The 14706-nt window shown below is 44.2% G+C and overlaps 1 protein-coding gene across 6 annotated transcripts in view; it reads left to right on the plus strand.

Moving 5' to 3' along the window:
* The window catches only part of GHDC (GH3 domain containing), a 410758-nt gene that overhangs the window by 49003 nt on the left and 347049 nt on the right, over positions 1–14706 (plus strand). For all 6 annotated transcript variants that reach the window (XR_011283072.1, XM_069634469.1, XM_069634467.1 and 3 more), the window contains one exon: positions 10021–10217. Coding sequence is in view for 5 of the 6 variants with exons in the window: in XM_069634469.1 (XP_069490570.1) it covers positions 10021–10217 (197 nt within the window). In the remaining variant the exon portion in view is untranslated. The remainder of the gene's footprint in view (positions 1–10020; positions 10218–14706) is intronic.

Below are 14706 nucleotides of genomic sequence, written 5' to 3' on the forward strand. Positions count from 1 at the left end.
AGCCAATTCCTTCAGCCATTTTGATTTTCTATTGTTTGCTTGTTCGTTGGTTTGTTTCCTGTGCGCCTTGAGGCCTGCGGGCGATGTGGCGTGTTTCTTCTTTAAGAATGGAAATAAATAACATGTTCTGCTGGCTGTCTAAAAGGGGCAGCGGTTTGCTTAGCTTTTTTTTGCTGTCAAAGTAAAGCCATTTTGACTGCTTCATAGGTCTGATCCGGATTCACTTTTATTGTCATAGTGACAATAACTAGTGCACCTGACGGTTCAATTTAAAGGTGTTTTCCAGATCCCCCCCCCCCTTATAATTTACATATGCCTGGGATAAGGCAAACATTTCCGTTTTATTTAAAATGCATGCATCATTACATCTTGATAGCCATCTGGTGGGCATTTTTGAAATCTACACAGTGTGGCTATTTGTGGAGATTTCGGTAATAAAGTGGTCTTTGGTCTAGTAGATACGCAAAACACGTTTTAGCGTTATGTATATGGTACTAGCATCGTAACCTAGGCAGGGAACAACTCAGCACTGTACAGATTTAAGAAGGGGATCCCTTAAGTTTTTCTTAAGGAGTAACATGTGGGGTGTATTTTGTTAGGAAGGGGTTGAGGGAGCAAGCTGTAGTTACTGAAGGGACCGAGCGCAGGTTTTTTTTTCAGTGTTGGATCAGTTTCTTGACAAGGGTTATATTGCGCCCTTTTCTGCTTTGCGGCACCGTTGGTGCAGGCTTGATGGGGTTCATGGTTTTGACTCTTGAACACAAATGGACGTGTCAAACCATGACCTTGTAATGTCTGTCAACATTGTAAAGATATGTGGGGTAACTATGCTAAAAGAAATATAATGTGAAAGGTACATTTGCATATTCTCACTACTTTCCCAACACGTTCTGGACTTTGCCATTGATTTTCATTTAACTCCACATACTGTGTTACCCTATGAGCAGCTCCTCGTGTACGAGATGCTACAGTAAAGCATTATCTGTACTGAGCGATGTCTATAAATAAATAAACCCACGTTTTTCGCAATATGTACGTGCACGTGCTCAAACTTTGAATCTGTGCCCTACGCCAAACTCCTCATAAAGTCCATGTGACCAAAGCTTAGAGCACTGTGTGCCGCGGTTCTGAAACACCTCACCGTATTCAGCTCTTCAAAATGTCCTCTTTGTTCAAAAACACAACTCAGCGTAGTGAAGCGCGAAGGTGCTATTGTATCTTTAATGTTCAAGATCTTCATTTAAATTCTTCACACTCGGTTTCTTTTTTGGCATGGCGATAAGTCTCTCTTTTTTCTATTATTTGGAAGGTACTCTTAATTTTCCAGATTCAATATTGAGTCTTTTTCACTTTTTCTTTAATGCAGTGTATTTACACCCAGAAACGAGCATGCACTTCAGTACTTTAGTAGATGTCCCAGATTGCAGCATCTGAACTCTGTCTCTCTCAAAATTCTTATCTGACACTTTTGCACGTCTCATATATTTCCCTGAATGCAACACCAGAGCTCTATTTCTCTCAGTTGTTATTAGATGCTGGATTACATTTTCTGTGTTTCGCAGATTGCGCCACCTCAGCTCTATTCCTATCACAACCTTTATCAGATGTATTGGTGTTACAGAATGCCATATGTGAGAGGGGAATAACCTAAGATTTCTCTGAAAGTGCATTCTGCTAATCGGATAGCACTTTAATAATGCTACATGCTGAAAAGTATATTGCAAATATGTAACTGAGCCTATCTGACAACTCCCAGCAGCTGCTTTGTAGCTTGGCAACATGGTATTTACCAAGTGACATGTGCATTCCTGCCAAGAGCTGATTGAAACCAAAGTTCCAACAGCCAAAAATGATAGAATTGTGTGGTCACAGAGCCTGACGGTAGATGAAACTAAACTATAGGCCATGTCTGGTTTTGAAGGAATGTCTCTAGGAATCTACAATTATACTGGCATTCAATCACAGGGCCTTATGTGTATCAGCATCTTGGATGGGTTTCACCCAAAACACCCATTTTGGCCCAACTCTGGAAACCCCTCTTTGATCTCTTTGGGGAGGCTTTTCATTATCACCTGAAAACACACAATCTCCCCAGGGCTTAGCTGGGAACCACTGTTTCAAATGCCTGCCCTGCCAGGACAATGGATAATGCATACAAGGTTAATAGAGACTCTATTATGTAGTGGTGACAGTAGAGAGGGCAGAATTAAAAACGTTGTTTGAGAAGCACCAGTCCACAGAAGGTTTCTATCATCGTGGATTCTCCGAGGGCTCCCGCACTTTGTGTTCCTGCCCACGCCCTGCACACCAAGCACTCTGGGTATGACATCACCTGGTAAATGATTTTGAAACGACAGCCAGGATTTTGACCTTTACAGAAGGCTTGAAGGCGACTAATCTGCTGTAGCAGATTGCTTGTTTAAGTGAGTGAAATCACCACCATCTTGAATCATCTTTGGACTACTGAAGAAGGACTTTGTTGGGGGGTACAGTTTGTCCCAAAAGTCCCCTTCAGTAGAGGAGAAAACAAACTTCTAAGAAGGGAGAAAGACCCTGCCCTCACCCATCCCAGATGAATATTTGGGGTTATGTGGTGGCTGGACAAAGCCTTCTGCAAGCTGAGACTGCTGGTACCCAGGAACCTTCTCATTGGAGTTGACAGCCCATGCAAGTGCTCCTTGGAAGCTATCCTATCTGGGAAGTGCAGAACGAGGACCCATCTTGCCCCTGTAGCCTGGATACGATCTGCCAGCAAGAAGTCGAGAACCAGTTATGGGTGCTGGTTGTCCACCTCAACCTGTTTTTGAGCTGGCTGAACTACTTCTAGATGTGTGTTGGGCCACTGCAAGCCACTGGAGCTTCTTATGACACTCACTGTTTTTCGATCCACTATCAAGTCAGCGAGTCACTGGCTCGACCCATCGCCTGCCTGCGCTCCAGCTGTTTTCAAGCCGATCCCACTGAAGAACCGCATCACATCATTGGACCTCTTTGAGCAGACTCGACTGATTTGAGACGTCGACATGAACATTGTGCCCCTGCTCTTCACGCGGTTCAAGCCCATCACCACTACAGAATAGCAACACGTCACTGAACCGTCTCAATATTGGGAACAACAGACTTGAAATGTCTCTACGCTGATTTGAGCCATTGTAAAGCACCTAAAAGCCTGTCTCGATGTGTCTGTCCACAAGACTAAGACTGTAAGGTGTTGCAAGTGGTTTTGTTCCTTGGGGCTTCCTTAAAGGACCCTAGTCATTATTAAGACCCCACTCTCTGCCTTTTTAGAAGACATCATCAGTAAACTTGAAATTGCTGCTGAAATGAGTGCCTGTGCACCCCTGTCTTCAGCACCAGAGTATCCCCTTTCATAACAAAGTCTGCATATTCTTTGTCTTATTTTACAGGTGTGGGTTGTAGTGTTATTGATTAAATGTGTGTTTTTACTTTTATTTTAAATGAAGTACCCTGTTTGTATCAAAACTTGGGTCGACATTCTTTTATTTTGATTGCAGTACTATTGTTGTTTGGACTACTGTGCTAGCTCACATTCCTCCTGAAAAGTATAGCCTTCCATCGACCCATGTTATACAAGAGGCAAAGGGTGTATATCCTTTGGACTATGTAAGTTTCACCTTTTTGATTGGGATCACGGCTGGTTTAGTAGTAGTTTGGGGCCAAGTAGGTGTTTTATCCAATACCCATCCCTGTGCACCTGCAGAGCAGTACTAATTTTGTCACATTCAGTATTTCTACTAGGTGTCCCAGAATGCATTATCACATCTGTATTACTCGCACAGTTTTATCAGGTAGTTTGTTACGCCTCCTCTGTTTCACAGAATGCAGTGCCAGAGCTCTATTTCTCACAATCTTTGATATATCCATTGTTACTGTGGCGAAGAGACATATCCAATGCAGTCAAAATGGTGATCATCAGTGCATTTATTAAATTTAGTTTACAGTAACATGGGCATAGATGCTGCTCCACAGGGGCTGAAGAGACAGAAGAACAGGGTGAGTTGAAAGTAGCTGACTTAAATAGACATGAGAGATGGTGGGGGATAACATTAGAGCCGGCGAACAAGCAAAGTGGGAGGGCAGAGACCATGCCAAGCAAGCTTCCAAAGTTACAGCGAAGAAGATCAAACCAGCTGTGCATCGCAGCATGAGAACACATCAAGAGTGAACTGCCTAATGACAATTGTTATTATGTCACTGGTGCACAGACAGCAAGAGTGAAGTGACTGAACAACAGCATTTGATACTATGACACCAACAACAGTGTCTGATGTCAGTTGAGTGTCTGCCACCAAAAACCAAACGTGAGGTGCGCTGAGCTTGAAAGAGAACCCAGACAACAGAGTGTGGTGCATTGACAACAAGAGTGAAGTGTCAAATGGGAGTTGTGGTCCTATCACTTTGCAATAGCTGAAAGGTGTGCCAGGGCTAAAAGGCAACCAAGAGTGCATGCAATGTGTGGTGATCCGCTAGACGAATCCTTGGATGTCGTCACTTCTCCACAAGGGGAGCCCTTCCCATTAAGCCAGGGAGGTGCGGCTGGTATTCAGCAGGAGGATCTCATGGGGAAGGATCCCCCCTGTGGGAGCAGGGATGACTACCCAAGGAGAACGCAGTATACTCCAATCCTCCTCACCTACCCCACCCTTGTCCTATAACCCCATGTACATTTGTCATGTAGCCCGAATTGTAAGTACTGGGACGAGGAATAATCTAGTTAACCCAAGGGAGAAGTATAGTATAAAAACTGGGACAAGGAAGAGTCTAGGCGTGCCAAATCGAGGACTAAAGGACAGTTACTGTGACAAGCAGGTAATGTGGTAGCATGAAGAGCACTCCTGGTACCACTAATGAACATTCTAGTGGTTCCTGAATTCCTATTGGTCAAGTCACATTCAAAACAGAACAGGGAAAACAGGAGAGGAAGTTCAGCCCTCCCTGGAGGAGCTGCAAGAAAGTCAGCGGTGTGGTGGAGAGAAACAAGGCGGGAGGGGACATCAGGCGAGAAGGCAAAGTGTCACCCGAGGGTCAGAAACTGAAAGACCGTTCTCACTACTGGAAAGCATCTGACTTGATGACAGAAGAGGTACTGCAGGGTCTGTATCGGTAGAGTAGCCCAGAGGGAGCACACAGCTATGGTGCCACCGTAGCTGGAATGAAGTCAGTGGAGGGCATGCCAGGACTAAAGGCGGGTCCCAGGACCAACCGGAGCACTCAGCAACGTTCCCTAATGGTAGGGGCCAACAGGTGGGGACAGAAGAGAGGCTAGTGGTCGACATATGAAGGGTGGAGATACCATGGGAAGAAGGGCTGTTCAAATAGCCTGGGAAAAAGACTGTGGTAAAGTAATATGTGAAGTAGTACGGGTTTAGGACACACACTCACAAGAAGGAAGGTTCATCAGTCATCTTCTAGTGAACTACACTACAAGCAGAGAATCCTACGGGTCTGGGACCCACACCCACAAGTTTGGAAGACAAGTCTACTGTGGGGAAAAGTAATCCAATCCTCAAGAGACCAAGGGGAGTCAGTCCCCCTGGTGTTGTGAACTGTGAAGTAAGTCTGAGTAAAAGCCAAGAGAGTGTGCGAACAAAGCCCAGGGAGCCCAGGGGAACTGAGTCATTCCCCTGGCATTGTGAAACAATGAGAGCAAGATGCCTGGAGAAGGGAGGCATTCTACAGAAACCCAATAGTTAAGAAACATCTATGGGCGATAAGGGATTGAGACCTGGGGAAGGGAGTCATTCCCTCAGATAAAGATCCCACCTAACAATTGGAACTGTGATCCGTTGCCCAGAAGAAGGGAGCCATTCTTCTAGACCAAGATCATTTATTACCTCTTTAGTTTAGTTATAAGTGTAAGGGACAGAAGTAGGTTTTTGAACAAAGGACAGTGGACTCTTGATTTACATGGACATCCTGACCAAATCCTTAGTATTTTAGGTAATGTAGAGAAACTCCTCTTAGAGTTAGGGGGAAGTACGTTTTCTCTAGTTCTGGTATAATAAATGTTTATGCCAACAATCATGCCACCTGTGTGTCAGTCTCTTCCTTCTGCACCATTACATCTGACAAACCATGTGAACTCTCTGATGTGAGCACTTACGTCCATAAGAGTGTGTTAAAGGTGCTTATTCAGTGCCAGATAGTAGGATGCACCTACCAACTGTGGGAGTAAAGAAGATGCACAGTGAGGGTGGCCCAATGGAGAATAACACAGATAGTCTGAGCCACAGACACAGTGTATAAAGGACTTCACTAGAAATGGTAGGGGGTAACGATACATTGGATGTAAGCCTGGCCCAACACATTGCTCTATGATTAGCTAGAGGAGGGGAGGGACAGAAATAGCACAATCACAAATACGCGTAGTGGGAAATCCCTCGGAATGTGCTGGATCTGGGAACTTTTCCATTTAAAACACATGACCACAATGACAGGGATGTGCAAAGGGGGAGGAGAATAAATGTACTCATCATATGGGAATTAAGACGACCGGAACTGGATGAGGTAACTGCAGGGTGGTCAGCCATATAAGCTGCCCTGCAGGGTAGCTGGGGGGGGTGGCTCTGTACCAGCGTGCCTGTCACATGAACGCTGATGCCCATCGGCAGGTGGCAGTTGGAAAGGAACACTGGAAGGAGTGGCGTTCCTGCGAGTACCAATCAGGCTGTAAGTTCCTAAACTCTAACGAGGGGGCCAGCACAAGTATCTACTACAAAGTCTGCAAAGGTCTGTGACAGTGTATAGGCAGTGTAAAGTTCCAGCGGTCAGCACAAATATTGCTTCATTAATAACAAGATGTTCCGGGGTGGGTTGTGAATAAAATGTGGTGCCACATGGGGAGGTGAGGTGATGTGATACTATTGTACTGATTGCTCTAATGACACTTTCACTAATTGATTTAATCGAGGAGGAGGAGATTGCAAACAAATCAAATCACTGGGAAGTACGAAAAAACAAATCCTCCAACTTGCAAGTGTTTCTCCTGACTTCTGACTATTCTATTTCTTGTTATAAAACTGCTGTTCATGGTGCATTCAGATGTCAGCCTCTCGATCAGAGCTAATCCACTATTCTGTTTGATTTGTGCTCACCAAGCTGTAATGACAAGCGTTGCTTCTTGCCCGGTTTGTGCTCCATTTTTTGAGGACATGGTTTTTATTATGCACTAATTAGTGGGCCCCTGGCTACAAGAGCACCAAGTGTACATTGTCTGGTACATTGAAAACAAAGCTAATGTTGCCTAATTCTAACCTTAAGAGAAACCAAAACAACTAAAGACCAGTGACTGTGTGAAACCAGAATAAATACATTTTTTCTTTATTTCATATGTTAGGTTTGAGGGGTCCTTATTTTAAGCTTTACCTTGCCCAATATTTAAGGTTCACGTTCTATTTCTTCCAGTCTTTAACCTATTCTTTGGTACTTTGATATTGTTTCCCATTATACATCAATTAGACGTAAACAGCCTATGGATAGCACCAAGGTCCCTGGTCCGTTCGGCCATCCCTCTACATTTCCTGGTCCCTCTCTGCTTTAATTGTGAACTTCCACTATTTGTAGCTTGTTTGGCTATTTTCAGCACCCTTCTCCAGCTCACGCTCGTGCTACACTCTCTGATGCTCAGGATCTCCGCTGAATGTCTCCTCTTCCAACAAGTTTCTGGACAGTCCCTCTGGTAGTTTCTCCACCATACCCTGCTTCATGGCTGACCATGGCCTCGTGTGATTTCTGAGGATCTCAGTGGCCCTCGGATCTCCTCTTCCTGGTAACCCACACCATTTCAGACTGCCTCGGGATCCTAGCCCTCTTAGAGTCATCTCTCCACCATGCTCTCTCAGCTGCTGGCTATGTGCCGCCTTCATCACGTCTCCATGTATTCTCCCTCTGTATGTTGTAGCGCTCCTTTCTCGGTTCCATGCAATTGGTTTAGAATGTGTTTTGTTATCCATGTTACCATTGTGTAACCTTTCTGCTCACTGCCATGTGAGTTTGGTGTTGGTCGTATAACGGGAATGTGGCACAGCCTGAGCTACCTGACACTTATTGATCCCCCCATGTCAATCAAATAACCTGCTTGACTGAAAGCAGTCCTTTATGTCTGCACTTACCTTTATCGAGTGCCTAAGTAGAAAGCCCTGCCAGACTGACTCTCAGGGTCAGTCACACCCATCTTAAGCTTAAAAATAAACATAATATCATACACATCAGAAACTTACAATGACACACTCTTCTTTGGCATGTCAATGATTGTCATTAATTTGGCAGGATAACTATGTGCATGGGATTAAAATATTCCAAGCTCACAAACTCATAGGTGTACACAGGTCTTGGGGAACCTACCACCTGCCAGTTCTCATGGGCAGGTCTGCACTATGCATAACGTCAATTCATTTATCTAAAATGGTGACGACCTCACCCAAAACTCATGTAAGTGATACATGGGCAGTCAACTAGAGGCACTAAAGCGGCATCTAATTCTCTTGAACAGCCATATATTTGGGACACAAAGGTGGGATGCATATATTACCTGGAGGGCCACTGACACCTATCTCTCATCCTCGGCGGAGTGAGAACAACGGTGCCGCGCTATTACCAGAGTGGGCAAAGAGGGTGTATTTCAGACAGTCCTTGACTTTTGCCAATTCTGCCTTCTTAAAGGTTCCCTAGATATGTATTGTGACATTAAAACCAAACGGACACAACGCATGCAAATTGCACACAAATTTATTATATTGAAAAAAAGCAATTAATAAATTAGAGTACATAAAAAGAAAAGCATCGAGCATGCAGATATTTCTTCTTACTTCCCTTCACACCCCTTATGCTCTGCTCTGCAAGAGAGACCCTTGCTGAGTTAGCAGACGGCTTCAGGGCTTGGCAGGAGGAGTTCCAAGGCCTTCCTGCTTGCACCAAGGAAGGCGTCCTTCAATGTACTCACTGTCTCAGTGATTAAGTGCTCCAGTACACTTCTTTACTTGGCCTTTCATATGATGCCAATGCCGAGATGTCTTCTGGGATCCTTTTTCCATGATGCCCTTCTTCTGAAGCACGACCCCCCTGCCTTACAGGGCTCTTGGTGCTGTTTACTGGCTCAAGATCTTGCAGTTGCGCCCTGTTGTCCTAAGGGTTTCCTCAGCCTCATACTGAGGCAAGATATTGCAACTTCTGACTCTTACCTTGGGGGAATCATGGGTAGGATTCCCCCACCTACACATGGGTCCTTTTCAGGGCCCTATACTATATAACTATATAACTAAAAAAGATGGTAGAAGGAAAGTCCTTCTCCTACCATGCTGCCAAACTCTGGAGCGCCCTCCCCTCCTATATCTGCCATGAACTTTTCCTACTCAAGTTCAGAAAACAATTAGAAAACCAGACTTTAACAATGAAGCATGTTACAGATGCAAAAATAAATGCAAAGTTCCAAATGCTCTTTTCACTTAGTATGACGTCTCTGTGACAGACCCATGGTGCAAGCCCTGCTGTGGATCAGTGCTGTCTCTGCGGCCACGGGGTGTAGAAGTTAACAGTGGCAGCTTTGATTTGGTGAGAAGAGATTTGCTCTCTTTCCTATAGTTCCTCGTTACTCCCTCGTCACCAATGCAGTGATAATGTTGCTCAGAAAACATCCCCATTATTGACAAATGTGGAAAAACGAAATTGATAATGGATTGCAAAACGAGGTTTGATTTTTGCAATGCGTTTGAAATATTGTATGGAATAATATTGAAATATTCCCGCTTGTTTGAGTAAAGCCCATCATTCAAAAGCTAACCAGAGTAAAAAGTAAAAGATTCCAAATATTTGTCAATCATGCAATCTGCTATGATTTGCTGTGAGGGTGTTCCAAATGCAGTAAATGAGAAAGCCTTTCCTTTCAAGATGTCTGCCATTTTTCGGTGTAGCGTCTTAATGCTCTTCATGTTTTACTACGTTGCATTATTCTATTGGTCTGTGTAGCTTGACTTTTTCTCTATTGATTTCTGGTTTCTTTAGACTCTCATACATTTCGCAAGCGCCACCCCCTGACTCAGTACGGACACTACAGGGAGTATATCCTAAGCGTCTCAAAGGGACAGGGGAATGTGCTGCTTCCTGGGAGGCCGGACACCCTGCCCACAACCTCTGGGACCTCCGGGACCTGCGCCATGCTGCTAGGCACCATAGCTGCCGCTAAGGAATTCTTCCTTCAGGTACTGAGTTCGGAACCAGGGAGCACATGCTGCCCATTGCTTTTGTCTATGAGGTTTTGATTTACATTTTGCCTAACAAAAAGGGACGTTGCAACTCTTTATAGAAAAAAACAGTAATAGCTGTAAGTATGTTGTCATGTGCAATTTATGTAACAGTTGAGAATTATGATGAATCCCTTGGTATTGTCACTGCTTCGATGGGGTAGCCCCTTTGCATGTGGCCTGGGAGGTGAGGCTGCAATCCGATAGTCTCCCTGGTGGTGGTACTCAGCGGGTGGATCTCCTGGGGGGAGAAATCCTTCATGAGACCAGTGATGATGGCCCTGAGAGAACGTGGTATTCACTTACCCCTTTGGTACCCCCACTTTCCTTATCCTCCCACTCAGGCCACTCTGGTCCCTCAGTAGAGTCGAAAGTCTCATTGACAATACTAGGACAAGGGAGACTTACCCTAACTTAAATAACACTGAGACCAAGAAGAGGAAACAAGGAGGCAAAAGCCCACCGTGGAACCAACATACATGGTACTGCTGTCAAGACGTAGCCTCAATCATAAAATAGAAAAAGGGACTCAGTGGTGCATTGAAACAGCCCAGGAGGAGCCAGGAACGAGATGCTTTTTCTGTGGTAGGGGACCCGAAAGCTGGAAACCGGAACGCAGAGAGGCCTGACTCTCTCTCTGAGAGGTCCCAGGGAGGAGGATCTGGCTGGTGGTAGAAAGAAAGAAAGCCAGACGGGTGAAAGCAAACTAAGAACGAAGATAAGCAGCCAGTGACGTGAGGAACAGCCTGGAGCTGCATAACCACGAGAAAGAGAACACAGCTCACAGCAGCAACAGAGAAGCTTTTCTCTACCTCCCGAAGAGATCGGAGACCGCCCCAAGACTTCCCAAAGGTAGGGAATGGGTTGGACTGGTTGTTGGTGCATTGAAGGAGCGGAATGCACTGAAAAGCCTTGTGAACCTATCCCAGAGAGCACAAGGGGATAAAAGAGGAGTCATTCAATTTGATACAGACTTTGTAAACCATGTAAATCTATCTCGAAGAGCAAAAGGGGATACAAGAGGTATTTTACAACTTGAGACAAACTTTGTAAACCAGATAAACACATCCCAAAGAGCACAAGGGGAAAACCAGACGAATCGTACAAGCTGAGGCGCACCTTGAGAGTAAACCTATTTGTAATAGTACCTGGCAGGAGAGTATACCAGGTCTGTCCAAGTGGAAGGGCAGCATACAACAAGGGCTGGGACCCAAAAGTAAACCGGGCACGGCCCATCGGTAAAGTATTTAAGGGTCAAGGACCCACATCAGTGCAAAGAAACCTGCTACCAAGGGGCTGAAACTCAGAAGTAGTCAGGGAGACCCAGAAAAGGGATAAAAACACCAAACAGGAAACCAGCGCAAGATTAAACATCTTTTGGAACTTAAAGTTGTGAAATCAAGTCTGGCAGTTTAGTGAACGTGACTTGATACACTATTGGGAAAGTCGAGTGTCTGGTCTGGCAGGTTAGTGACCCAGGCCTAGGTTTTTGTTTAACAGACAGAGGATTCCTCCAGAAGGTTTGGAGAACTGTGTGTCCTTTTGGTTATAAGTGGAAGCAAGAACCAAGGGAGATTTCACTCCCAGGAGATTGAGGAACTGTGTTCGCTTTTTGTTAGTTTGAGCGTACAAGGTGTGAACATTTAACTACGTTTTCTCTCACAAGAACTGTGCCTTGGTGTCTACATCCAGAATGCACAGGCCTCCTTTTGGATTAATGAGAGATCCTGTCTTTCGTTAGTTGAAAGTGTTAAAAGTCAGAAATGGGTTTAGACACAGGATGGTGTACAATTTACTTACGGATATCCTGACTGAGTCCTTAGTATTTTTGTTGTGGTAAGGCAAGCTAGGCTTTTCCTTTTCTTTTGCTGTTGTAAATAAGTCTATGCCAACCATTTTGCCACGTCTGTGTCAGACTCTTACTTCTGCACCCTTACAGAATGAATCTTATGCATTCTTGTTTGTATATTTATATGAATACATGCCAACACGTTCTTTTTGTATATTGCGCAGAAAGATGAGAGGCCATGCATGCAAAATGAATTTATTTAATCTGTAGTTGAATCAGGTTTTTGTGGCAGCATAAAGTGCTGCCCTAGCAATCCTTCCAGACTTCTTCTAGTGGGTGAAAAAAGTAATCAACTCAAAAGATTGGTTAAATGAGGCACACATAGGAGGCTATTTCTTTCTTTCCCAACAACCTTTATCCTTCGGCTGTATTAGCCTTGTATTGGGGATTCTAACCCTTTTCCCCTTGCCAGAGAAACTTTAGTGTTGCCTTGATCTCCACGGGAATTACCAGGAATGACCAGGAATGACAACAGAGAGCATGGTAGGAAGAAACAGCATTCTAGGCAATACATTAATTTTTACTGTATTTAGTCTGCCCATCCAACCCAACCCTGGCAGGCTCCATCACTCTAAGCCTACCTTTATATTCCCATAGAGGTGGGAAATTGAGCTTGAATAATGTATCTACTTCTCTTGCCAGCCTAACTCCCAGGTATTTCAGGTCTGTTTCACACAACCTGAAGGGGCGCTTAATTACCGTTTCCCATATTGCCTCTGTATCCTGGCCGAGGGACATTAAACCTGACTTTTCCTTGTTGACTTTAACCCCTGATATTTTCCCATAATCTTCTATTTCTCTTATTAGGATTAGTATTGTGAGAGAGGACCATGGGTGGACAATGATAAGGGCCCTCAGCAAAAAACACTGTTTATATTTGTGTCCCTGTACCGTAAAACCCTTTGTCTCCCACCTCTGATTCTTTGCGCTAGTGGCTCTATTACAAGGGTGAATATTTGTGTGGGTAGTGGGGAGCCTTGTCTTGTCCCTCTTCCAAATCTGAATCTACAGGAAGCAAATAGGTTAATAGTTAACCTTGCATTTGGGGTCAAGTATATTCCTCATATCCTTTTTTTCCAATGTAGTCCAAATCAGAACCCATCTATGACTACCTCTAGGAGGTTCTATGTCATTTCATCGACGGATGTAATTTTGATGGTTTTTCTATGAGTATTTTTTACTGAAAATACTCATCAAAATTGATGTATTTTTTATTTTTGGGGAATCCACTCCCCCAAACCCCCATCCCCTATTTTTTATTTGACCTATTCCCGAACCCCCCACCCTTTTTATATACACTTTTCCAACCCCTGGTATATTTTTCAATTCGTTTTTTCGGTAAAATGTACTCGTGAAAAAAACCCATTGAAATTACACCTGTCGATGAAATAACGCTATACCCTCTAAGAACGCCGATTGCACCCTATTGAATGTATTTTCCACATCCATTGATGGCATTACCGGGTTGCTATCCATTTGTCTCGCATGGTTTATTAAGGTAATCATCCCTTTATGTTGTCAGCTCTCTGGTGTGTGGGCACAAAGCCGACCCGGTCCGAGTGGATTAAAGTTGGTAGCACCGTGTTTAGGAGGGTGACTAATATTTTAGTGAATATTTTGACATCTGTATAGGGAGGGAGATCGGCCTGTTGGAGCATATTCCTGGGAATCTTGAGCCTCTCTGGACATTACAACTATTATTGATTCCATGCACGTAGGGGCAATCTTCTCACCCTCCAAAAGTCAATTGAACAGTTCTGCCATCTAAGAAGCCATCCGAACTAGGAATCATCTGTAGAATTGGGATATATAACAATTTGTGCCAGCTGCTTTGCCAAACTTAATTTCCTTTATAGGCCTCTCACCTTGTACTCTGTTGTAGATTACTCCAGGTTTGCTTGTAGGTTCTCTGTGATTTTAGGTAGATGGAATGGGAAGGGTGTGTTGCTGCTGAACCTGGGTTTCCTTTGCACATAACTTCTCATAGTACTCAGCAAAACCTTCTGCTATTCCTCTGGGGTCTGTCCATTTTCAGACTGCCTCATCATTAATCACCTATCGCCCTTCTTTGAGGGCCCTGCTTTCTAATCCTTCTACCTAGAAGGGTACCAGTCTTGTTACCTTTCACGTAGTCCGTCAGAAGTCGTTTTAACTTTTCCATTTTATCCTTTATTCGTTTCACATCTTCTTTGTCTGTGACCTACTACCTTCCAATTATCTTCCAGATCTCCCTCCTCAACCACTACTCAATCTTTTTTGTATTTACTTTTTTCAGTTTTCTTCAGCTATTAGAAATCCTCCAAGGACGCCCTTTGTGGTGTCCCAGATCATTTCCGGCTTGAAACACCTTCATTTATCTCAAAGTAGGTCTCGATTTCTTCTTCTATTGTGTCTCTGATCACTGGGTCCCTCACCAGTATATCTTTGTATTGCTAATGTCCACCCCTTCTGGTTCCCAATGTTCACCTCAATTGAAACTGCACTCATTTGTATGTAATCTGACCATGTGATGGGCATCACTTTTGCACATCCGACCTGGTGGGTGTTTTTCTCTTCTATTAATATTCAGTCTATTTCTGAGAACCTCTTATGGACCTT

Source organism: Ambystoma mexicanum, chromosome 13 (genome assembly GCF_040938575.1).
Source record: "Ambystoma mexicanum isolate Mex_15411 chromosome 13, UKY_AmexF1_1, whole genome shotgun sequence".
Classification (NCBI taxonomy): Eukaryota; Metazoa; Chordata; class Amphibia; order Caudata; family Ambystomatidae; genus Ambystoma; species Ambystoma mexicanum.